At 45.0% G+C, this 24,643-nt stretch overlaps 1 protein-coding gene across 1 annotated transcript; it reads right to left on the bottom strand.

Moving 5' to 3' along the window:
* Positions 1–18: 18 nt before the first annotated feature.
* LOC138851750 (F-box/LRR-repeat protein 2-like) lies at positions 19–4,026 on the bottom strand. The gene is made up of 3 exons (XM_070081187.1): positions 3,714–4,026; positions 2,057–2,282; positions 19–979 (listed from the first exon to the last, which is right to left on the bottom strand). The coding sequence occupies exons 1-3, from the start codon at positions 3,848–3,850 to the stop codon at positions 719–721; spliced, it is 624 nt and encodes a 207-aa protein (XP_069937288.1). The 5' UTR covers positions 3,851–4,026; the 3' UTR covers positions 19–718.
* Between the last annotated feature and the right edge of the window lie 20,617 nt (positions 4,027–24,643).

The raw sequence follows: 24,643 nt of genomic DNA on the forward strand, positions 1-24,643 counted from the left end.
CATAACAATGGCCCCAAAGTGCAAAAGTAGAGAAGCTGGCAGTTCTTCAAAGCCTAAAAGAAGCAGTGAAGGGCTTCCCATCTTATTCTGCCTAATTTATCAATTTAACTTATAATAGGTATGTATAGGACCTATATAGTACACAGTTTGCTACTATCTGTGATTTCGGTATCCACAGCAGGTCCTTGGAACATATCCCCTGTGGATACAGAAGTCCTACTGTATATAATTTCTCTCTGTGGAGAAGAATCTTTCCTGCGTAAGCCATGCGTGTCGTAAGGGGCAACTAAAATGCCGGGAGCAAGGAGCTAGTAACCCTTTCTCCTCTATAAATTACTAAATGTAAAAAGAAGACATACTTCACATTTCTTCATTTTTGGGTCACCCTGCCTTGGTGGGAGATGGTCAATATGTTAAAAATATATATAGTTTCTCTCATACAAACCTACCAATGTTAGAAATCTGATACTTCAAAGAAATTAAAAATTTATTTTGGCATTCGAACACTGATGTGATGATACCTGACTTTTAATGTAGCATTTTGTCTCTGAAGCTATTCCTTGAAATTTTCTCTTAGATTTTCACACTTGGTCAGGCAAGATGGATCTTAATGTTCACAATGTACACAGTCCTGAACATTCTAAACATTCAGCCCTGAACACTTAGAACATTCAGTGCTCAAATGTAGCTTTAGCCCCTTTGCAGTACTTAATCTCAATCATATTTTTAAGTTAAGCCTACCGGAAAATATTCTGGGAGCGCTGAAGAACTTGCGTGCATGATGATTGATGATAACCAATTTTTTAAGGCCGGTACAGTGGATAAGAAGCTCCAAGAGTGGCATGGGGTTAGCATATATCATTATCTTCAAAGTTTTGAGTTCACTGAGTACAGTCTTCACCTCACTGAACCCTCCCACCCACTGCTTTGCATTGTCTGATTCCATATCATCCGGCCAACTGATAGAGAGATCTTGAAGCTGAAAATATAAAAATGTGTATAAGTATTATTTTGTGAAGGGATTCAAGGAAACTGGTTAGCCAGACTTGAGTTCTAGAGGTGGGAAGTACAGTGTCTGGATTCAGAAGGAGGGGTTTGGGATATATGCTGTTTAGAGTGACATCTAAACTGTGGAATCTGTGCCTCTGGCAAGACAGTGACAGTGCGAATGATGGTGAATGTGTTTCTTTTCTGGGTCATCCTGCCTCAGCAGGAGATGGCCAGTGTGCTAAAATACATATATATATGTATGTACAGTATAAGTTATGGTCAACATCTATGTGTAATGTACATGGTCTGCATTATTGCATAAACTGACTTAACATGAAAGTCACAATGCAGCTCCACACATTCCATTGCATAAATGACCTTTCTATGTATGCCATTTTAACCACAAATTAATAGGGTTCATCATTCACAAACTTGGATCATCCAACTTTTACTGATGAGCAACCCACAAACATATGATTATTTAGAGTTTCTGAAGGATTGTCAAATTTTATTTCTGTGTGGACATCCAATATGGAATTAGAAAATGAGTCACGTTTATGGGAAAAAACTGTATAATAGTCATATGTTCATGGGAATGTTTAGTATAGATTTGTATTGTTCTTCAAGAATTTTATTAATTCTCTGTCCCCTGAATATGTACTGTACCTTGATAGGTAAAGTACATACTGAGGCAGTTATTAGATTTATAAAGTGTAAATCTGTAAATGTCATACTGCACCTGAGCAATGGGAAGCATTCTGATTTGATCCAATCAAAGCACCCTATTTCTTTTGAAAGGCATAGTGGAGTTATAGAGACGAGTTTTCATTTGAAAGAGTTTGTGTTCCTAGTGGACCCAAAGAGCCTCACTGTAAAAAAAGCTTCAGTTTATCTTAAAAAATTTGCTGGAGGAATATCACCCTAAAAATATATACGAACCACAAAAAATGCTGTACCATATTAGTTTTACCGTCAATAATAATATACTATTGCACACTGCTATTATTATAACTATATTCACAACAGAGCACTAAGCTCAGTCTAGTATAGAGACAGGTACTCTTACCTTTGTACAAGATGTGAGAATCCATTTCAGTTGTAAAAACGTCAAAGGTGTTCCTAGCATATGGAGCGAGTTCAGATTTTTCAGCTTCACCACAAAACTTGGCAATCTGATCCAGTACACATGGTCTAAATTGATATGCTCTATATTCCGGCATCTTAAACGTGGAAGGAAGAAGGTCTTGAAATCGTCTGTTGTACGACTGTAGACCTTTCTCAAGTCTAAATACCTGAAGAATAATATCACAGTTAAACAATAGATACCTGGTTTGAATAACATAACAAGAAAACAAAATCCAAATTAAGCCAAGTTAAAGTAAAAATATCTTTGCATTTTTATAGACTTTGCTTTTAATTTTTCAAGTGTGAAGTACTAGGAGCCTCCAAACTTACAAAAAAAAAAAAAAAAATATTTCTGAAAATCATTCTTAACTCTAGTTTTTATAACTGAACATATGATCCCACAGACACCTATAATTTAAAGAGATGTCCTCTTGAACTATATATAAAATTTTGTATTTAATTTCAGAGTTTAACAATGAAACTAAGATGGGTCTTACTCTCTTCTCTTTCCTCCCTTTTCCCTCCCCCCTCTCTCTCCCTATTTCCTCCTCTCCCATCATATCTGAAGCAGCATTCTTCACCAGTGTTCTCCACCCCATCAGTGTTATGGTACGGGAGGCAAGTGTCTGGGCATGTGGGGAGAGTAGTAGGTGCCTGGGTGTAGTTTGAGAAGGAAGGTTTGCTGTGAAGGCAGCATGGAATAAGTGTATGAAGACACTGAAGAGGTTGAAAATGAAGGCAGCACAATCTCAGACAACTGGAACAACCAAGAGATGATGGAGCGTCAGCATGACTGGACATTTCTCGTAGAGTGACATGAGGTGATGAGATGATAATGTAAGTGTTATTCATCAATGCAGGCATATATAAGAGTACTATAACCAAGCATAAGAGTACTATTACCAAGCATATATGAGTACTATTACCAGACATATAAAAAAGTACTATTACCAAGCATATAAAAGAGTACTATTACCAGACATATGAAAGAGTACTATTACCAGGCATATAAAAGAGTGCTATTACCAGGCATATAAAAGAGTACTATTACCAGGCATATAAAAAGAGTACTATTAACAGGCATATAAAAGAGTACTATTTCCAGGCATATAAAAGAGTACTATTACCAGGCATATAAAAGAGTACTATTACCAGACATATAAAAGAGTACTATTTCCAGGCATATAAAAGAGTACTATTACCAGGCATATAAAAGAGTACTATTACCAGGCATATAAAAGAGTACTATTTCCAGGCATATAAAAGAGTACTATTACCAGGCATATATAAGTATTATTACCTGATATTTTAACTTTTTGCCCATATTACTAAACATATAATACAATTCCTTATTTCTAATTTCTGCACATACAAATATATAACCTGAAGGATGCACAGCACTCACGGTTTAATAACCCAGAATAACCCAAGAAAACAAATGGAACTGATTCCCATTGGGTCTTTTTATTTTTAGGTGAATATTATTATTATTAAAGCTTATACTGAGACAAACGCTAAACCCGTATGGGACCTACAGCGTTTTCAAGGCGCATAATGGAGTTACAACACTCGCGCCCAGGAAGATTATTTCATCTTACCTGACTATTTTCCTGTCGTTTACTAGACAGCTGAATCTGTTGCTGACACACGACACTGAGAACAAGTCTTGGCTGGAGAGAAACCGTAATATTAGCAGCAAAACTTCATTGGGAAGGAAGTCAATGTTGACCTCCATTGTTGTTGGGGATCTTTAAAGGTCACTAAACATGACGTTTTAGCGAGTTCTCCTTCACGGCAGTCCAGTAAAATTATGTTGCTTAAATCTGAACGGGAATTGCAAAGTCAAGAGAATTTCTTTTGGGAAGGGTAGCGGGAACAAAAACTTCTTATTAAGTGAGGTAGAACCCTTGCTTGAACTTCAGCAGAGTCAGAAGTTAGTGGTTAGTTTGTGTCGCCTGAGTGACTAGTTGACTGTTGTGTATCTCGTGCTCACTTTGTGAGCTTCAGCGCTTGTTAAGAGGTTTACAGATGTCATATCTTGTCTTTATCTAACCCCACTGGGCACTATCACATAACATATTAGTCGTTTAATATATTACAATTGCTTTATATAACCAATGTGCACAATACAGTACAGAATAGTCTTAAAAGTATTTGGTATTTTTTACGACCAATAAATATTAGCCATGATTGGGTTGCAATTTCCTCAGCTCATCCAAATGTCGACGCAAAAATTTGGATACAACATCAAGATTTCAGTTATCTTACCCTTAACAATGAGAATCTTTTGCCATATCCTGCAAGATTTGCATGGGGTTTGCTCAATATCTTTATTATGTACCCCATACTCATGATGTTGGGGGTAGCCAACATATTACAGAGGTACATAATGGGTCCAGGGTCTGGGTCCTAAAATTTTAATAGCTGAATAAGTTACAGTGGTAATGAACTATTTATATGTTTATATCTGGTCACAATCGTAATGAGTTATTTATGCAGACATGAATTAGGTCACACACACCCAAAAAACTGGTAATGTTTTATTTATAGGGAGCAAAATCAGGGTATTTTTCCAGAATGGTTTGTAATATACTACTGTGGCACATGGTCACTCTCTAGAACACTAGAACATAAGAAAGAAGGAACACTGCAGCAGGCCTACTGGCTCATGCGGGGCAAGTCCAAGTCTCCTACCGGCTTAAGCCAATGCCCCAACCTAGTCAGATCAGGTCACATTCACTTAAGGAAGGAACACGGCGTGCTTAATTGTCCACTTATTGAGGAATACAGAGATAGACAGTATAATAACCTATGTGACATGTCAAGATATCTTATTAATGAAAATAAGATACCAGATATACTAAGCAAATTTCCTAAATTTGTTTGTAACAGATAAGTGAACTGTAGATATGTAGATATAAATCCATATGTACACCTGTTAACCCTTTGGGGCTATTTCCTAGGCCTTTTGTGTATCAATATGCTCTTGCGCTACCGTCCACAGGATAAATATGAAATGCACAATAAACTATCCACTTCAGTGACAAAATCTAATCTAAATCTACTGTGGATAAAGCACTATGATATTTCTTGAACATTTCTGAGTGAGTTGTCTACGAATTCATCAATTTTATCACATGGAGGCGACTCTGAAAGGCTGAATGCTTAAGCAGTCAGTGCGCCCATTCACTGCAGAGGTACATATAACCTTGCCTTAGTCTAGGTGCTAGATTAAGGCTGGATGTTACTGCTAGATTCTAACATTAGCAACAACTTGCAATCTACTGTCCTTGTTGACTTAAGAAATCGTAATGACACGATTGCAAATAAACCATACCCCCGGCCGGGATTGAACCCGCGGTCATAGAGTCTCAAAACTCCAGCCCGTCGCGCTAACCACTAGACCAGCTAGCCACAATAAGATTCATCCAACTAGGTATATTTCTACACCATAGGAAGGTTAGCACAGGCACCTCTGTGACCACAAATGCAAGTTTTTACAGACGAATCTCCAGCTAGCGTGGCCGTGACGAACTCTAGCTCAAGTCCCTTCACTGCCGTCAACATGACTTAAGAAATCGTAATGACACGATTGCAAATAAACCATACCCCCGGCCGGGATTGAACCCGCGGTCATAGAGTCTCAAAACTCCAGCCCGTCGCGCTAACCACTAGACCAGCTAGCCACAATAAGATTCATCCAACTAGGTATATTTCTACACCATAGGAAGGTTAGCACAGGCACCTCTGTGACCACAAATGCAAGTTTTTACAGACGAATCTCCAGCTAGCGTGGCCGTGACGAACTCTAGCTCAAGTCCCTTCACTGCCGTCAACATGACTTAAGAAATCGTAATGACTAGCTAGTCTAGTGGTTAGCGCGACGGGCTGGAGTTTTGAGACTCTATGACCGCGGGTTCAATCCCGGCCGGGGGTATGGTTTATTTGCAATCGTGTCATTACGATTTCTTAAGTCATGTTGACGGCAGTGAAGGGACTTGAGCTAGAGTTCGTCACGGCCACGCTAGCTGGAGATTCGTCTGTAAAAACTTGCATTTGTGGTCACAGAGGTGCCTGTGCTAACCTTCCTATGGTGTAGAAATATACCTAGTTGGATGAATCTTATTGTGGCTAGCTGGTCTAGTGGTTAGCGCGACGGGCTGGAGTTTTGAGACTCTATGACCGCGGGTTCAATCCCGGCCGGGGGTATGGTTTATTTGCAATCGTGTCATTACGATTTCTTAAGTCATGTTGACGGCAGTGAAGGGACTTGAGCTAGAGTTCGTCACGGCCACGCTAGCTGGAGATTCGTCTGTAAAAACTTGCATTTGTGGTCACAGAGGTGCCTGTGCTAACCTTCCTATGGTGTAGAAATATACCTAGTTGGATGAATCTTATTGTGGCTAGCTGGTCTAGTGGTTAGCGCGACGGGCTGGAGTTTTGAGACTCTATGACCGCGGGTTCAATCCCGGCCGGGGGTATGGTTTATTTGCAATCGTGTCATTACGATTTCTTAAGTCATGTTGACGGCAGTGAAGGGACTTGAGCTAGAGTTCGTCACGGCCACGCTAGCTGGAGATTCGTCTGTAAAAACTTGCATTTGTGGTCACAGAGGTGCCTGTGCTAACCTTCCTATGGTGTAGAAATATACCTAGTTGGATGAATCTTATTGTGGCTAGCTGGTCTAGTGGTTAGCGCGACGGGCTGGAGTTTTGAGACTCTATGACCGCGGGTTCAATCCCGGCCGGGGGTATGGTTTACTGTCCTTGTTTCTTTTCTCCATAAATATGATAAACATTATCTATATTTAATGTTTAATTAGGAAAGTTATCAACTTTGTCATGCCCAGTGTTGTAACTACAACAGCAACAACAGACTTTATAGATGTAACAACAAACAACAGACTTCAGCGTTGTAACAACAACAGATTTCAGTGTTGTAACAACAACAGATTTCAGTGTTGTAACAACAGACTTCGGTGCTGTAACAACAGACTTCAATGTTGTAACAACAGACTTCAATGTTGTAACAACAACAGATTTCAGTGTTGTAACAACAACAGATTTCAGTGTTGTAACAACAACAGACTTCAGTGTAACAGCAGACTTCGGTGCTGTAACAACAGACTTCAGTATTGTAAATGTGTTTTATAGGGATGCTGCAGTTCAGTACTGCTCAACCTTCCTACACAAATGGGTCACCTTTGATGGTCAAATGTGTGATGACGGTCGCACTGTTTTGTTGACACTGTAGTGTGGAATCTGCATAAAAGTGAATTTATAATTTCATGCGAGGGCCACAGTCATAGAATGGAAGGACCACATGCGGCCCGCGGGCCGCAGGTTTGGGACCCCTGATACAGGGGGCTGCCTCGTATCCAGTCATCGTAATCCCTCAAGGTAATAATGACTGCCCCTCGTCATTACCTTGACTGTGTTGAAAATAGGCAACATACCGTCCATATTAGGCCAAGTACTTACTAAGAAAAGAGAACAAAATTATATTATCTTAGACATTTAGAAAATATCAGTTACATTTGGTTATTAAAAAAATTTGCAATCTATAATGTACAGTAAGAAAATGAATGATTAAAAGTCATAGGAAGATTATATATATATATATATATATATATATATATATATATATATATATATATATATGTCGTGCCGAATATGTAAAACTGGTCAATTAGCAAGAACTCGTTTAAAATTAAGTCCTTTCTAAAATTTTCTCTTATACGTTTAAAGATATATTTTTTTCATTGATGTTGATGTAAAAATTTATAATTTTGCACCAAAAGAATCTTAGAAAACTTACCTAACCTTATTATAACAAGAACAATTTATTTTAGCCTAACCCAACTAAATATATTTTAGATTTGTTTACAATAATTTAATACTAAACAATCTTAGTGAAATATATTTTTTTCGTTCGGTTCAGAATGATTTTGGCGAAATTATTGCATACACAAATTTTCACTTGTCCTATATGGCAAGATGAGCGTTGCTATTTAAGCCAAGATCGCAAGTTCTGCCTATTCGGCACGACATATATATATATATTGGCAGTTTGGAGGGATATGTTGTGTATCTCTATACGTATATGCTTCTAAACTGTTGTATTCTGAGCACCTCTGCAAAAGCAGTGATAATGTGTGAGTGTGGTGAAAGTGTTGAATGATGATGAAAGTATTTTCTTTTTGGGGATTTTCTTTCTTTTTTTTGGGTCACCCTGCCTCGGTGGGAGACGGCCGACTTGTTGAAAAAAAAAAAAAAAAAAAAATATATATATATATATATATATATATATATATATATATATATATATATATATATATATATATAAGGTATCATTAGGCAGTTCTGTTATCAATAATTCATATCAAGATTTTTCTAATCATTAACATCGTAATTTCCTCCCAAGAATCACGACCACATTATGAGACTGGTCGTCTGCTTCCTCACGTTCCTCACATCAAACTGCTCACAATGTGCTTCTCTTCCTTTTCAAAATCATTATATATTATCATCATTTCATAATTATTTTACTTTAATAATAATACTAAATTATCATATAATAATAATTATTATTACTATTTTTATGGTTATCATTACTCTTGTTGTTTTTATCATTATTATTGTTGCTATTATTATTATTATTATTATTATTATTATTATTGTTATTGTAGAGTGTATCAGTGGATCACTGGGTCAGGAAGGGGACGAACTCGCGATTTTAAAAATATGTTCGGAACCGTGATGGAGGGGAAGCAAAGGGAAGAGGGAAAGGAAAGATAGCGAAAAATTAATGGTGGATGGTTTGGTCTGTGACCAGGGGTAGTGGATGGTGTCGTCTGTGACCAGTGGTAGTGGATGGTGTGGTCTGTGACCAGGGGTAGTGGATGGTGTGGTCTGTGACCAGGGGTAGTGGATGGTGTGGTCTGTGACCAGGGGTAGTGGATGGTGTGGTCTGTGACCAGGGGTAGTGGATGGTGTGGTCTGTGACCAGTGGTAGTGGATGGTGTGGTCTGTGACCAGTGGTAGTGGATGGTGTGGCCTGACCAGGGGTAGTGGATGGTGTGGTCTGTGACCAGCGGTAGTGGATGGTGTGGTCTGCGACCAGTGGTAGTGGATGGTGTGGTCTGTGACCAGTGGTAGTGGATGGTGTGGTCTGTGACCAGGGGTAGTGGATGGTGTGGTCTGTGACCAGGGGTAGTGGATGGTGTGGTCTGTGACCAGTGGTAGTGGATGGTGTGGTCTGTGACCAGTGGTAGTGGATGGTGTGGTCTGTGACCAGGGGTAGTGGATGGTGTGGTCTGTGACCAGGGGTAGTGGATGGTGTGGTCTGTGACCAGGGGTAGTGGATGGTGTGGTCTGTGACCAGTGGTAGTGGATGGTGTGGTCTGTGACCAGTGGTAGTGGATGGTGTGGTCTGTGACCAGGGGTAGTGGATGGTGTGGTCTGTGACCAGTGGTAGTGGATGGTGTGGTCTGCGACCAGTGGTAGTGGATGGTGTGGTCTGTGACCAGTGGTAGTGGATGGTGTGGTCTGTGACCAGGGGTAGTGGATGGTGTGGTCTGTGACCAGGGGTAGTGGATGGTGTGGTCTGTGACCAGGGGTAGTGGATGGTGTGGATGGTGTGGTCTGTGACCAGGGGTAGTGGATGGTGTGGTCTGTGACCAGTGGTAGTGGATGGTGTGGTCTGTGACCAGGGGTAGTGGATGGTGTGGTCTGTGACCAGTGGTAGTGGATGGTGTGGTCTGTGACCAGGGGTAGTGGATGGTGTGGATGGTGTGGTCTGTGACCAGGGGTAGTGGATGGTGTGGATGGTGTGGTCTGTGACCAGGGGTAGTGGATGGTGTGGTCCGTGACCAGGGGTAGTGGATGGTGTGGTCTGTGACCAGTGGTAGTGGATGGTGTGGTCTGTGACCAGTGGTAGTGGATGGTGTGGTCTGTGACCAGTGGTAGTGGATGGTGTGGTCTGTGACCAGGGGTAGTGGATGGTGTGGTGTGTGAACAGTGGTAGTGGATGGTGTGGTCTGTGACCAGTGGTAGTGGATGGTGTGGTCTGTGACCAGTGGTAGTGGATGGTGTGGTCTGCGACCAGGGGTAGTGGATGGTGTGGTCTGTGACCAGGGGTAGTGGATGGTGTGGTCTGTGACCAGGGGTAGTGGATGGTGTGGTCTGTGACCAGGGGTAGTGGATGGTGTGGTCTGTGACAAGTGGTAGTGGATGGTGTGGTCTGACCAGTGGTAGTGGATGGTGTGGTCTATGACCAGTGGTAGTGGATGGTGTGGTCTGTGACCAGGGGTAGTGGATGGTGTGGATGGTGTGGTCTGTGACCAGTGGTAGTGGATGGTGTGGTCTGTGACCAGGGGTAGTGGATGGTGTGGTCTGTGACCAGGGGTAGTGGATGGTGTGGTCTGTGACCAGTGGTAGTGGATGGTGTGGTCTGCGACCAGTGGTAGTGGATGGTGTGGTCTGTGACCAGTGGTAGTGGATGGTGTGGTCTGTGACCAGGGGTAGTGGATGGTGTGGTCTGTGACCAGGGGTAGTGGATGGTGTGGTCTGTGACCAGGGGTAGTGGATGGTGTGGTCTGTGACCAGTGGTAGTGGATGGTGTGGTCTGTGACCAGGGGTAGTGGATGGTGTGGATGGTGTGGTCTGTGACCAGTGGTAGTGGATGGTGTGGTCTGTGACCAGGGGTAGTGGATGGTGTGGATGGTGTGGTCTGTGACCAGGGGTAGTGGATGGTGTGGATGGTGTGGTCTGTGACCAGGGGTAGTGGATGGTGTGGTCCGTGACCAGGGGTAGTGGATGGTGTGGTCTGTGACCAGTGGTAGTAGATGGTGTGGTCTGTGACCAGTGGTAGTGGATGGTGTGGTCTGTGACCAGTGGTAGTGGATGGTGTGGTCTGTGACCAGGGGTAGTGGATGGTGTGGTGTGTGAACAGTGGTAGTGGATGGTGTGGTCTGTGACCAGTGGTAGTGGATGGTGTGGTCTGTGACCAGTGGTAGTGGATGGTGTGGTCTGCGACCAGGGGTAGTGGATGGTGTGGTCTGTGACCAGGGGTAGTGGATGGTGTGGTCTGTGACCAGGGGTAGTGGATGGTGTGGTCTGTGACAAGTGGTAGTGGATGGTGTGGTCTGACCAGTGGTAGTGGATGGTGTGGTCTATGACCAGTGGTAGTGGATGGTGTGGTCTGTGACCAGGGGTAGTGGATGGTGTGGATGGTGTGGTCTGTGACCAGTGGTAGTGGATGGTGTGGTCTGTGACCAGGGGTAGTGGATGGTGTGGTCTGTGACCAGTGGTAGTGGATGGTGTGGTCTATGACCAGTGGTAGTGGATGGTGTGGTCTGTGACCAGGGGTAGTGGATGGTGTGGTCTGTGACCAGGGGTAGTGGATGGTGTGGTCTGTGACTAGGGGTAGTGGATGGTGTGGTCTGTGACCAGGGGTAGTGGATGGTGTGGTCTGTGACCAGGGGTAGTGGATGGTGTGGTCTGTGACCAGTAGTAGTGGATGGTGTGGTCTGTGACCAGTGGTAGTGGATGGTGTGGTCTGTGACCAGTGGTAGTGGATGGTGTGGTCTGTGACCAGTGGTAGTGGATGGTGTGGTCTGTGACCAGGGGTAGTGGATGGTGTGGCCTGTGACCAGGGGTAGTGGATGGTGTGGTCTGTGACCAGGGGTAGTGGATGGTGTGGTTTGTGAATAGGGGTAGTAGATGGTGTAGTCTGTGACCAGTGGTAGTGGATGGTGTGGTTTGTGAACAGGGGTAGTGGATGGTGTGGTCTGTGACCAGTGGTAGTGGATGGTGTGGTTTGTGAATAGGGGTAGTAGATGGTGTAGTCTGTGACCAGTGGTAGTGGATGGTGTGGTTTGGGAACAGGGGTAGTGGATGGCATGGTTTGTGAACAAGGGTAGTGGATGGTGTGGTCTGTGACCAGGGGTAGTAGATGATGTGGCCTAGTGTGGCCCTAGTGTGGCTGGGGAGGAGCTAGAGTGGAACAGTAATAATGACTGACAGTAACGTGTTGGAATGGACAGTGGGTTTCGGATTTTGAGATAAGATACGTATTAAGAATTTTAAACAAAGCGACCCTCCTTTTCCTTGATCAGACTAGCAAACTGTTGGAGAGAAATATCCCGCCTCTCTGTACTTTAGCGTTCCTATCCTTCTCTTATATCCATAGATAACACACGAGAGCCCTGAATCCAGATAGGAGCATAAAGTATATTCTCAACACATAATCTCGGTGTTTACTTACAAGTCTTCCGGTGTCTGTCCACATAGCAGTTATTCTTTCCCCTGACAAAGGCCAGAAGCTACTGTAGTTTAGGTTAGATCAACGTTAGTCCTTCAAAACATACTATTACTGGTGGCTAAAGCTCCCGCTTCACACACAGAGGGCCCGGGTTCGATTCCCGGCGGGTGGAAATTCCGACACGTTTCCTTACACCTATTGTCCTGTTCACCTAGCAGCAAATAGGTACCTGGGTGTTAGTCGACTGGTGTGGGTCGCATCCTGGGGGACAAGATTAAGGACCCCAATGGAAATAAGTTAGACAGTCCTCGATGACGCACTGACTTTCTTGGGTTATCCTGGGTGGCTAACCCTCCGGGGTTAAAAATCCGAACGAAATCTCTACATGGGTATAAACTATGGTTATAGATGCCGGCGAACTGGCTTAGAAAGACAGGTGAGCAAACACTGGGACATATTTATTTGAAAACGTTTCGGTCCTGAGACCTCGATCACTTCTAACACACATACACACACACACATACCGTTTTATAACCTCTGTGTGTTAGACGTGAGTAAGGTCCCATGACTGAAACGTTGCTATGTCCTAGTACTCACCTAGTTGTGGCTGCAGGGGTCGAGTCACAACTCCTGGCCTGCTTTGGTATACAAAACCGACAAGATGAAAAATAAGACACATGTACAACTCCTGGTCATTTGTCTTGCAGAAAAGATGGCGCCCACTTGTACTTCCGTAGGTAATTGTCTTCGCTGCTTCTTTAACTCAGATCCCAGATGAATTGTGTATGCACAGACCTACACATTTAATATTATTTAACACTGGTAAAACAATCCTGTCATAAGAACGACGCTGTACAATTTTATTTCGCCATAAATGACCAACTTTGGGCAGTCCTTTTCCGAAAGACACATTGACGGTTCCCTCTTTAAATATTTCGAGAGGAGATATAAAAAAATTAGTAATAATGGCAGAATTACCGACAGAATGTTAGATAAATGGACATAGATACAACTAATATGACATTTTATTGTGGCAACGTTTCGCTCTCCAGGAGCTTTGTCCAGCCGTCATGTCATGAATATTTTTAAAAACAATATATACCACGAATATTATATTGTTGTAAATTAGATGATATATGCAATAATACCTTATGTAAATTGTGAAAATTTTATTACCAAAATTTGGTAGTCAGATGAATGTTACATTAGTTGCAACTGTGAAAAAAATCTAGAGTGGATATCTGTTATATGATGACTCGCTTAGTGGAACTTCCAGTCATTCCACACAAACCTTCCACACTGTCTTGCCGGCCCATCCATTGTGGGGGAATGGAATGAATATCGCATCATGAGATATTATGGTAAGTCTACCATTGTAAACTAAGTACAGTTGCATCATAGTAGAGCCTTTACATTTTCTTTTCTCGTTTTTACTTGGGAAATGATGTTTTATGCATTATTCATCGATAAATATATTTTTAAAATAATAATAATAGTAATAATTAAAATAATTCATAATAATAATAATAATTAAATAATTAATAATACTAATACTAAGTAGGTACCTAGGTTTAAGTCACCTTACACTTGATGCCCTTGTTCTACCAGCAGTAAGTAGGTACCTTGGGTGTTAGTTGGCACTTGTGGGTCGCATCCTGAGGAACATGATTAACCTAAGTTGTCTGAAATGCTCTACATAACCAGAGACTTTCTATATAGTATGTCAGTGATGTCAGCTAAGTTTGAATAAGCTGTATCATGTACTGGAAGAAACAGATTATTATTGTTATATTAATGTTTATTATATTTATATTATTATTCTTGTTTATCATTATTATTATTGTTAATTATTAATAACCTCACCTCATCAGTAATACGTAGTTAATGTCTTCCATCTCTACTGTAAATTTCAGGCCATATTTTTCAGTATGGTTTGGCGTATTTTTATCCTTATTTCATGGCAGCAGTGGCCGAAGGAATTAGAGGGTGGGAAGAGAACCTTCTGTTTTGCTATCCTTCACACACACACACCATTGAATTGGAGAAGCCAGGTACAGATACTCAAAAATCAGGGACAAAGGAATTGCTATGGATCCCATCACACATTGGATTACTCCTTCATGATAAAGTTGATATGTTAGCCAAGAAGAGTACCCAGAAGGAGAATGTAGAATATAACTTTGGTATAACTGTGTCTAGCATTAGGAATAATATTAGGAGAGAAGTAAATAATGAAAATGATTGTTATAGGAATGTAATTAGAAGCCTGAGTAGATCTATAACCCACTATGATAACATGAACATAGATAAGTATGTTTATGGAGCAACTTGCAATGTGAACACTGACTGATGTTGTAGTGGCCAGGCTTAAGCTTGGTTATAAGTACTGACTGATGTTGTAGTGGCCAGGCTTAAGCTTGGTTATAAGTACTGACTGATGCTGTAGTGGCCAGACTTAAGCTTGGTTATAAGTACTGACTGATGTTGTAGTGGCCAGGCTTAAGCTTGGTTATAAGTACTGACTGAGGTTGTAGTGGCCAGACTTAAGCTTGGTTATAAGTATTGACTGATGTTGTAGTGGCCAGGCTTAAGCTTGGTTATAAGTACTGACTGATGTTGTAGTGGCCAGGCTTAGGCTTGGTTACAAGTACTGACTGATGTTGTAGTGGCCAGGCTTAAGCTTGGTTATAAGTACTGACTGATGTTATAGTGGCCAGACTTAAGCTTGGTTATAAGTACTGACTGATGTTGTAGTGGCCAGGCTTAGGCTTGGTTACAAGTACTGACTGATGTTGTAGTGGCCAGGCTTAGGCTTGGTTACAAGTACTGACTGATGTTGTAGTGGCCAGGCTTAGGCTTGGTTACAAGTACTGACAGATGTTGTAGTGGCCAGGCTTAGGCTTGGTTATAAGTACTGACTGATGTTGTAGTGGCCAGGCTTAGGCTTGGTTACAAGTACTGACTGATGTTGCAGTGGCCAGGCTTAAGCTTGGTTACAAGTACTGACTGATGTTGTAGTGGCCAGGCTTAGGCTTGGTTACAAGTACTGACTGTTGTTGTAGTGGGCAGGCTTAGGCTTGGCTACAAGTACTGACTGATGTTGTAGTGGCCAGGCTTACGCTTGGTTACAAGTACTGACTGATGTTGTAGTGGGCAGGCTTACGCTTGGTTACAAGTACTGACTGATGTTGTAGTGGCCAGGCTTACGCTTGGTTACAAGTACTGACTGATGTTGTAGTGGCCAGGCTTACGTTTGGTTACAAGTACTGACTGATGTTGTAGTGGCCAGACTTAGGCTTGGTTACAAGTACTTCTGGCAGTTTGTGAGACACACAGATGATGATCAAACTAAATACAAATAATGTGATCAGGCATATGGTCACTGTATTGAACACTATGTACTTAATTGTCCACTTATTGAGGAATACAGAGACAGACAGTATAATAACCTATGTGACATGTCAAGATATCTTATTAATGAAAATAAGATACCAGATATACTAAGCAAATTTCCTAAATTTGCTTGTAACAGGTAAGTGAACTATAGATGTGTACATATAAATCCATATGTACACCTGTTAACCTTTTGGGGCCTATTTCCTAGGCCTTTTGTGTATCAATATGCTCTTGCGCTACCGTCCACAGGATGGATATGAGGTGCAAAATAAACTAGCCACTTCGGTGACAAAATCTAAAAATCTCTCTCACACACACACACACACACACACACACACACACACACACACACACACACACACACACACACACACACACACAATACGTAAACGTCAGTTATGCAGTCAGAAATAGTCCTTAGCAGATAGTTTCCCTTTGGATTTTAGAGCTCACTGCTGTTTGTTTCCCCATGAATATTCATGTACTCGAATGTGTAGACAGCCTGTACTGTCTGCACAGACAGCCCATGCTGTCTGTCAACTTAGTTCATATTTCGCGCCATGCTGGTGCTGCCACCTATAGGCCTTGCCACTTCAGTATGCCCAGACTTGCCTCACCCTCACTCACACAGCGGCCTAGCAGCAAGACACAAGGCTACTCCTAGCTCTCTCTCGTGGGCATGGCCCTCCCGGGCCATGGGCACAACACACAAGCCTGTGTACCCACCACGACTTAACAATAAACGAAGAAGCCTCCGAAGACGTATCATTTCAACTACCCACTTTCAGCCCTACCAAACAGCCCCGTTATAAATGGTACCAGCGGTGGTCGCAGCAGTGTGTTTGCCCAAAGCGAGGAAGGAAGAGGGATGAAGTCATCTTCACTTCATCATCCCATGCAAGAAGCATCCGTCTCTCAACGAGTTATCCTGATGTCGTGTCTACACGTTTCAGCATCCAGACACAGGTACAAGCAGGATCCAGCCGAAATTTACCGAATTTCTTCGAGAATTGTAAGTGGCGTCACAGTGACCCCACGCTACAGTGTCCCATGCTGTTTCTCAAGTCACGTGTTCAGCGTCACTAGTATATTGCTGTTGTTGTTCAGCTCAGCACAGCTGTTTCAGCAAGCCAGAGGTGAGTTTTGTGGTGATTTCTGCGTCCAGTGTGAGCTTCTCCACGTGTTTGTGGGTGGAGGAGGAGGAGGAATGGCCAGATGCTTCCCTGCCATACACTCACCCACGCTCCTCGCCACCACACTACCATACACCACTCACCACTGCCCACTCCCTCTGCTGTGTTTTCTGCTGTTTTTCGTGTGATTCATTGCCAGAGCTGTGTATCCGAGTGCCCGAGGCCACTCGAAGCTACGTGGATCAGCATGCCACGTAGATCACCACACCACGTGGATCACGACGCCATGTGGGTGTGGGCGATGTCACGTAGACCTACGAGCTACGTGAGTTACCAGATGTCCCAGGCCACATGCTGTGGTCTGCTGCCTGCATCACATTGACGTCACCCACGATGCTGCCCGACTTCATGACGTCACGATGTCTGCCTGACGTCACCTCGAGATGTCTGCTGACGTCACCTCGAGATGTCTGCTGACGTCACCTCGAGATGTCTGCTGAAGTCACCTCGAGATGTCTGCTGACGTCACCTCGAAATGTCTGCTGACGTCAGTGCTGCTGACATCATCACGCCTGACATCACATGATGTCACATCGAGTGTTTCTAGTAATTATTTTAATATTGTCGAGAAGATTGAGAGAAAATATATGTCGTGTGTTAATTAATTCCTCTCAGTGTTCTCACATGTTAGTGTACCGCGGGTTTACCTGGAGTTTACCTGGAGAGAGTTCCGGGGGTCAACGCCCCCGCGGCCCGGTCTGTGACCAGGCCTCCTGGTGGATCAGAGCCTGATCAACCAGGCTGTTACTGCTGGCTGCACGCAAACCAACGTACGAGCCACAGCCCGGCTGATCAGGAACCGACTTTAGGTGCTTGTCCAGTGCAGCTTGAAGACTGCCAGGGGTCTGTTGGTAATCCCCCCTTTGGGTGTGTAAAGTTTCTGTGTGTCCAGTGAGGTCTGAGCCAGACCTGAGTAGCACCTCTGTGCTAAGTCACTCGTGTGACCAGTACGTTTGACAGCTGATGTCAAGACAGCCCCGAGTGACCGAGCCCTCTTGTACAGAAAGCTTTTATGCTCGTCGCTCGTGATGTTCTGCAGAATCGTACCTGCTACGATTCCCATCGAGATTTGTTTCACTTCACCTCCAGACCTTCAGAGTGCAGTTATATGTAGAGAAACAAGTCTGGGGACGCTTAGACTAATCTCTGCTATAACTCCAACTGCCGAATGATACTCGCCAAGCCGCAGTTAGCCCTGTCGGCAGGCGCTGTGTCAGCCTCGTGTCACAAGCTTCAGAGAGCAGCCTGCACAAAGAAGATGTCACTTTGACTGCTAGCTCTCTCACTGCAGTCTGGTGTATGATGTTACGACTCCCAGATGTTTCGCCCAGTCGTCTCTGCCACGACTCGCTCCACAACTCGCTCCACGCTCGCCGGCAGTGACAGCCCAGCGACAGTACCAGTCGAGAAGTGTCCTCCTGAGTCGCTTGCCAGAAGTCCTGCCCAGTTGCCGAGTTTTGTCGACGCCTCACTCGAGGGCACCAGCATGTGCCCCAGGTTGAGTGAAAACCTGCAGCGACTCCTACGATGACTGCTTCACCGTTCCAGAGGAGACCGTACCCTGTTACGTCACAGCTCAGCCGCAGCGATGTCTCCTGTGCTGCAGTATCTGTCCAGACGCAGGAAGGCGTGCAGTGATGCACTTCGATGCTCGCTGCCTATGACCACGATGTTTAGCACACCCCACATGTTTTTTCTTCCCTCCCTGTAGGAAGTTTTTTTTTCCATGTCCATATGTATATATATGTTTTTATTTTGTGTTCTGTGCCCTGTTCCTACGAGAGAGAGACCGAGTTTCTTTTACTACCAGTATTGTCGCGTCGGGACGACGCGCGGTAGGTGGCAGAGCGTATGTAGACAGCCTGTACTGTCTGCACAGACAGCCCATGCTGTCTGACAGCTTAGTTCATATTTCGCGCCATGCTGGTGCTGCCACCTATAGGCCTTGCCACTTCAGTATGCCCAGACTTGCCTCACCCTCACTCACACAGCGGCCTAGCAGCAAGACACAAGGCTACTCCTAGCTCTCTCTCGTGGGCATGGCCCTCCCGGGCCATGGGCACAACACACAAGCCTGTGTACCCACCACGACTTAACAATAAACGAAGAAGCCTCCGAAGACGTATCATTTCAACTACCCGCTTTCAGCCCTACCAAACAAACCCGTTATAAATGTACATCCACGTACTTTAATATCCTCGCATATATACATTCATGTATTCCCATGTACATCTATGTACTCACATGAAAATTCATGTACTCACATGTACATCCATGTACTCGCATGCACATCCATACGCTCAACGCACTCCCCATGTACATCCATGTACTTCTCATGTACTTACTCTGACATCATCACTCTAGCCACCTTGTTTCTCGCTGACAGTGTTGCACCTGCCACTATCTTCGTGAAAACTGTCAGATGTAGCAGAGACTGTGTTTCTGCTTCCGTTTTCAACGCTAATTCATTTTCACTTGTTTACAAAAAAATATTTAATATATAATTTTGAAAAATCAGTAACTTTTACATAGAGAATCCATTGGGTACATTGAATAAGGAAGAGGCCCTGAGGTTCTTGAAGGAGGCCCAGAAGAGGTTTCGAGCCTACGCTAACCAGAAGGAGCCAAGCAGGACCTTCACTAGGTGCCGCCTCAAGGAGCAGCTTTGCCTAGCACTGGATCGGGGACGGGGTGCTCCTGACGACCAGCCTGGAGAAACAGATTTCCCTGCTGGGAACGTCGCAGTCAATCACCACCTGGAGGTGACCACCAACGAGGCGGAAACCCTGTACACTATGAACGTACAGGCGCAAGAGGAAATCTCACCTACCTCCACACAGAAACAAGGGGAAATCTCACCTACCTCCACACAGGAACAAGGGGAGACCTCATCCTCTGCCTCCACACAGGAGCAAGGGGAGACCTTACTGGAGGAAAGCGAGGAAATCCCGACTACCTCCTCACAGGCGCAAGAGACCTCACCCTCAAAGATGCCAGAAAGGGCTACCAGCAACCCGGAACCTTTATATTTCCAGGATCTACTGAGGTTCTGGGAAGAGAAAGAGTGTAAGGACCAACTAGATGATGGCTGTGTTATAGTGACACCTGGAAGCGAAGAGATGGATGGTGCACTAGCTGTCACCAAGAGCTGTGCAGTGGACATCAAGTGTCTTAAAATTGGTTTTATTATTTTGGTGCATCCCGAACTGTGTTGTAAAGAGGACACTTGCGCACCTGGGCAGACACAGGTGACAACACCTCCAAGGTTGACCTTCCAGGAGCAGATAGATGCACCTCCACTATCGTGTTTACAGGAGGAGGAGGAGGAGGAGGAGGCCCCTTCCTTCATCCCGGTGGAGAATAGGAGGAAGGTCACTTCCTCCATCCCGGTGGAGAAGAGGAGGAAGGTCACTTCCTCCATCCCGGTGGAGAAGAGGAGGAAGGTCACTTCCTCCATCCCGGTGGAGAAGAGGAGGAAGGTCACTTCCTCCATCCCGGTGGAGAAGAGGAGGATGGTCACTTCCTCCATCCCGGTGGAGAAGAGGAGGAAGGTCACTTCCTCCATCCCGGTGGAGGAAGTGACCTTCGTCCTTCCCCTACCCCTCCCCCTTCCCTGTGGAGAAGAGTAAGAAGGCCACCTCCTTGTTCTCGCCATCCCTCTACCCTTCCTTCTACACTTAATTACTCGGTTGCCATATTTTTTGACCTTGAGAAGGCATATGACACAACTTGGAGGTATAATATTTTGGCCCAAGCCCACTCCTCAGGCCTCCGAGGCAATCTACCATCCTTCCTTAAGAACTTTTTAACTGACAGACATTTCCGTGTTCGAGTCAATAATGTGCTCTCCCCGGACTTCGTCCAAGCTGAAGGTGTCCCTCAGGGATGTGTTCTGAGCACAACACTTTTTCTCCTTGCTATAAATGATTTGGCCTCTGTTCTTCCACCCAATATTTGGTCATCACTCTATGTAGATGACTTCGCTATTGCATGTGCAGGCCCTGACTGTCATCTCATTACAGTTTCTCTCCAGCATGCAGCTGACCGTGTTTCCAATTGGGCCACCACGCATGGGTTTAAATTTTCCAGTACCAAAACTCACCAAATTACTTTCACTAGACGCTCTGTCATCTCCGATCATCCTTTGTACCTCTATGGCTCCCGTATCCCCGAACGTGATAGTCAGATTTCTAGGCCTTCTCTTTGACCGTAGGTTATCCTGGAAACCTCACATTACCTCTCTGAAGGCAACTTGTCACAGCCGGCTGAACCTTCTTAAAACCCTTGCTCATCTTTCCTGGGGAGCTGATCGTCGAACTCTGCTTCGCCTACATTCAGCCCTCATTTATTGGAAACTCGATTATGGTGACCAGATCTATTCAGCAGCCTCTCCTGCTACTCTCTCTAGCCTTAACCCCATCCATCACCAAGGATTACGTTTATGCCTTGGTGCTTTTCGCTCTTCCCCTGTTGAGAGCCTCTATGCAGAAGCGAATGTTCCATCCTTGTCTGATCGCCGTGATGCCCATTGCCTTCGCTACTATGTACGCTCTCACGATCTCCACAATCCTTCCATTTATAGAATGGTCACCGATATTAGTAGACATTATTTGTTCGCCGTCCCTGTTTGCTCCGTCCCTTCTCTCTTCGCCTACATTCGCCCTTGTCTTCCCTTCAGTTACCACCTTCATATGTTCATATAGCATCTCACTTTTCCCTATCCCCCTGGGAAGTTCCTGCTGTTCGGGTCTGTTCTTTCTCACTCCCTTGCTCGAAAGCCCAACTGCCTACGGTGGCTTCCCGCTCTCTTTTTCTTGATCACTTCCACTCTCATTCTCATGCCATCGCCGTGTACACAGATGGCTCTAAGTCTTCAGACGGCGTCGGATTCGCAGCAGTGTTTCCGGACAGCGTCGTACGAGGGCATTTACTATCTTCGGCTAGCATTTTTACTGCTGAATTGTATGCCATTCTCGCAGCACTTATTCGTATTGCATCTATGCCTGTGTCATCATCTGTGGTAGTCTCAGACTCCCTTAGTGCTCTACAGGCTATACGAAAATTTTATACACCTCGCCCCCTAGTTCTCCGTATCCAACTTTGGCTACGCCGTATCTCTACCAAGCATAAAGGTATTGTTTTTTGTTGGGTCCCTGGTCGTGTTGACGTACAGGGCAAAGAACAAGCGGACACTGCTGCGCGGTCAGCAGTACATAACCTACCAATTTCATATAGAGGTGTTCCATTTCTGGGCTATTTTGCTGTAATAGCAACCCACCTTCACACCCGTTGGCAACAACGTTGGTCAACTCTGCTCGGTAACAAACTTCATTCCATTAAACCGGGCATAGGTTACTGGCCGTCTTCTTGTCATCAGTGCCGAGGTTGGGAGACTACTCTCTCCCGCCTTCGCATTGGCCACACTCGTCTTACTCATGGATATCTCACGGAGAGGCACCCTGTTCCTCTCTGTGAGCAGTGTCAAGTTCCAGTATCGATTAGCCACATTCTGTTAGACTGCCCTCTCTATCAACGAGCACGCAGAATTTACCTCCAACGTCGTCTCCGCTCTACTACTCTCTCTTTACCTTCCCTTCTTGCTGATGGACCCTCCTTTATTCCTGACTCTCTCATTGACTTCTTGACAACGACTGATTTACTCCACAAACTCCGATGATGATACCTTTCGCACTCCCATCATTGCTGCCCTCTACCCTTACACCATCCACTGTCCCGCTGTTCTCCGTAACCTGTTACTCATCCATCTCCCTTTTTCCACCTGATACCCTCGCTTCCTTCCTGCCCTGCAGCGCTGTATAGCCCTTGTGGCTTAGCGCTTCTTTTTGATTATAATAATAATTTCCTTATACACTCTGGATATTCCCTCCTTCCCCTCCACTTCCTTCTTCACTGTGAAGGACACTCCCTCCTCCCTGTCCTCCACCTACACAGTGGAGGACATTCCCTCCTCCTCCTCCTCCGTCACTGTGGAGATGTAGGACACTGCCCCCTCCCTGTCCTCCTCAACTGTGGAGGAGATGGAGGGAATGTGTTCCACACAGGAGCAAGGGAAGACCTCACCCTCCAGTTCCACACGGGAGCAAGGGGAGACCTTACTGGAGGAGATCAAGGAGATCTCGACTACCTCCTCACAGGTGCAAGAGACCTCACCCTCAAATATGACAGAAAGGGCTACCAGTAACCCGGATTTATATCCCCAGGATCTAGAGAAGCAATGTAAGGACCAGCTAGATGATGATGGCTGAGTAATAGTGACACTTGGAAGCAAAGAGATGGACGCAGCACCAGCCATCACCAAGAGCTGTGCGGTGGACATCAAGCGTCTTAAAAATAATTTTATTATGGCACATCCCCAACTGTCACCTCCAAGGTTGACCTTCCAGAAGCAGATAAAATCTCCACTGTCGTGTACAGAGGAGGAGGAGGAGGAGGAGGAGGAGGTCCCTTCCTCCTTCACTGTGGAGGAGAAGATGGAAGACACTGTCTCCCTCTCCCTGTCTTCCCGCTACCCTTCCTTCATCCCGCTGGTGAAGAGGAAGAAGGTCACTTCGTCCTCTCCCTACCACCGTTCCCCCTCCCTCTACCCTTCCTTCTACACTCTAGAGAAGAGTAAGATCACTCCCTCTTACACCTCCACTTCCTCCTACACTGTTGAGGAAATAGAGGACACTCCCTCCTCCACCTCCCTGTCCTCCTACACCGTGGAGGACACTCCTTCCTCCCCCTCCCCATACCCTTCCTCCTTCACCGTGGAAGAGGACAGTGAGGACACTCCCTTCTTCCCCTACTCTTCCTCCTTCACAGTGGAAAACAAGATAAAGGAAGCTACTCCTTCCTCCTCATCAGAGTTAAAAGAGCCCGCCACGAGTGGGCGCTCAGTGTACCACTACTCTGAGTGGTCCGTCCATTACCAAGCACGCCACGTACAAGTAACCTGCCTTGCCAGGAATCACGTGATGGATCCCCCCTCCCCTAGCAGTGTAAGGGATCCCCCCTCCGCTATCAGTGTAAGGGAGCCACGACACTCTACCACCTCAACTCCCACTGATGAACACAGCTGGTTTCTCTCCTCGCCGACCCAGGAGACTGCAGGTCACCTGCACAGTGTGGGACTCTCAGTGAGCGGTCTCTAAGCTTGCTGTTGAATCCCCTATGAGCCATAGAGGTGAATGTTCAGGAATCCCCTGAACCACTGGACGGCATCATGGATCCCTTAAGCCACTAGGGGTCCCCTGAACCATTGAACAGCATCATTGTCCCCTGAACCAATGGGCAGGGCACCAGGGATTCTCTGAACCAAGTGGGAGGGATCAGGGATACTAGGTGACTTCAGGGATACTAGCTGACATAAGGGGCTCTGTTTACTGAAGGGATTTTGGCACGAGTCTCATATCTCAGAAGCTCTCTCTCACCTCTGGTGATACCGACAATGTCTCCCTCACCCCTGGTGATACCGACATTGTCTCCCTCACCCCTGGTGATACCGACAATGTCTCCCTCACCCCTGGTGATACCGACAATGTCTCCCTCACCCCTGGTGATACCGACAATGTCTCCCTCACCCCTGGTGATACCGACAATGTCTCCCTCACCTCTGGTGATACCGACAATGTCTCCCTCACCCCTGGTGATACCGACAATGTCTCCCTCACCCC

Source organism: Cherax quadricarinatus, unplaced genomic scaffold (genome assembly GCF_038502225.1).
Source record: "Cherax quadricarinatus isolate ZL_2023a unplaced genomic scaffold, ASM3850222v1 Contig1923, whole genome shotgun sequence".
Taxonomy (NCBI): domain Eukaryota; kingdom Metazoa; phylum Arthropoda; class Malacostraca; order Decapoda; family Parastacidae; genus Cherax; species Cherax quadricarinatus.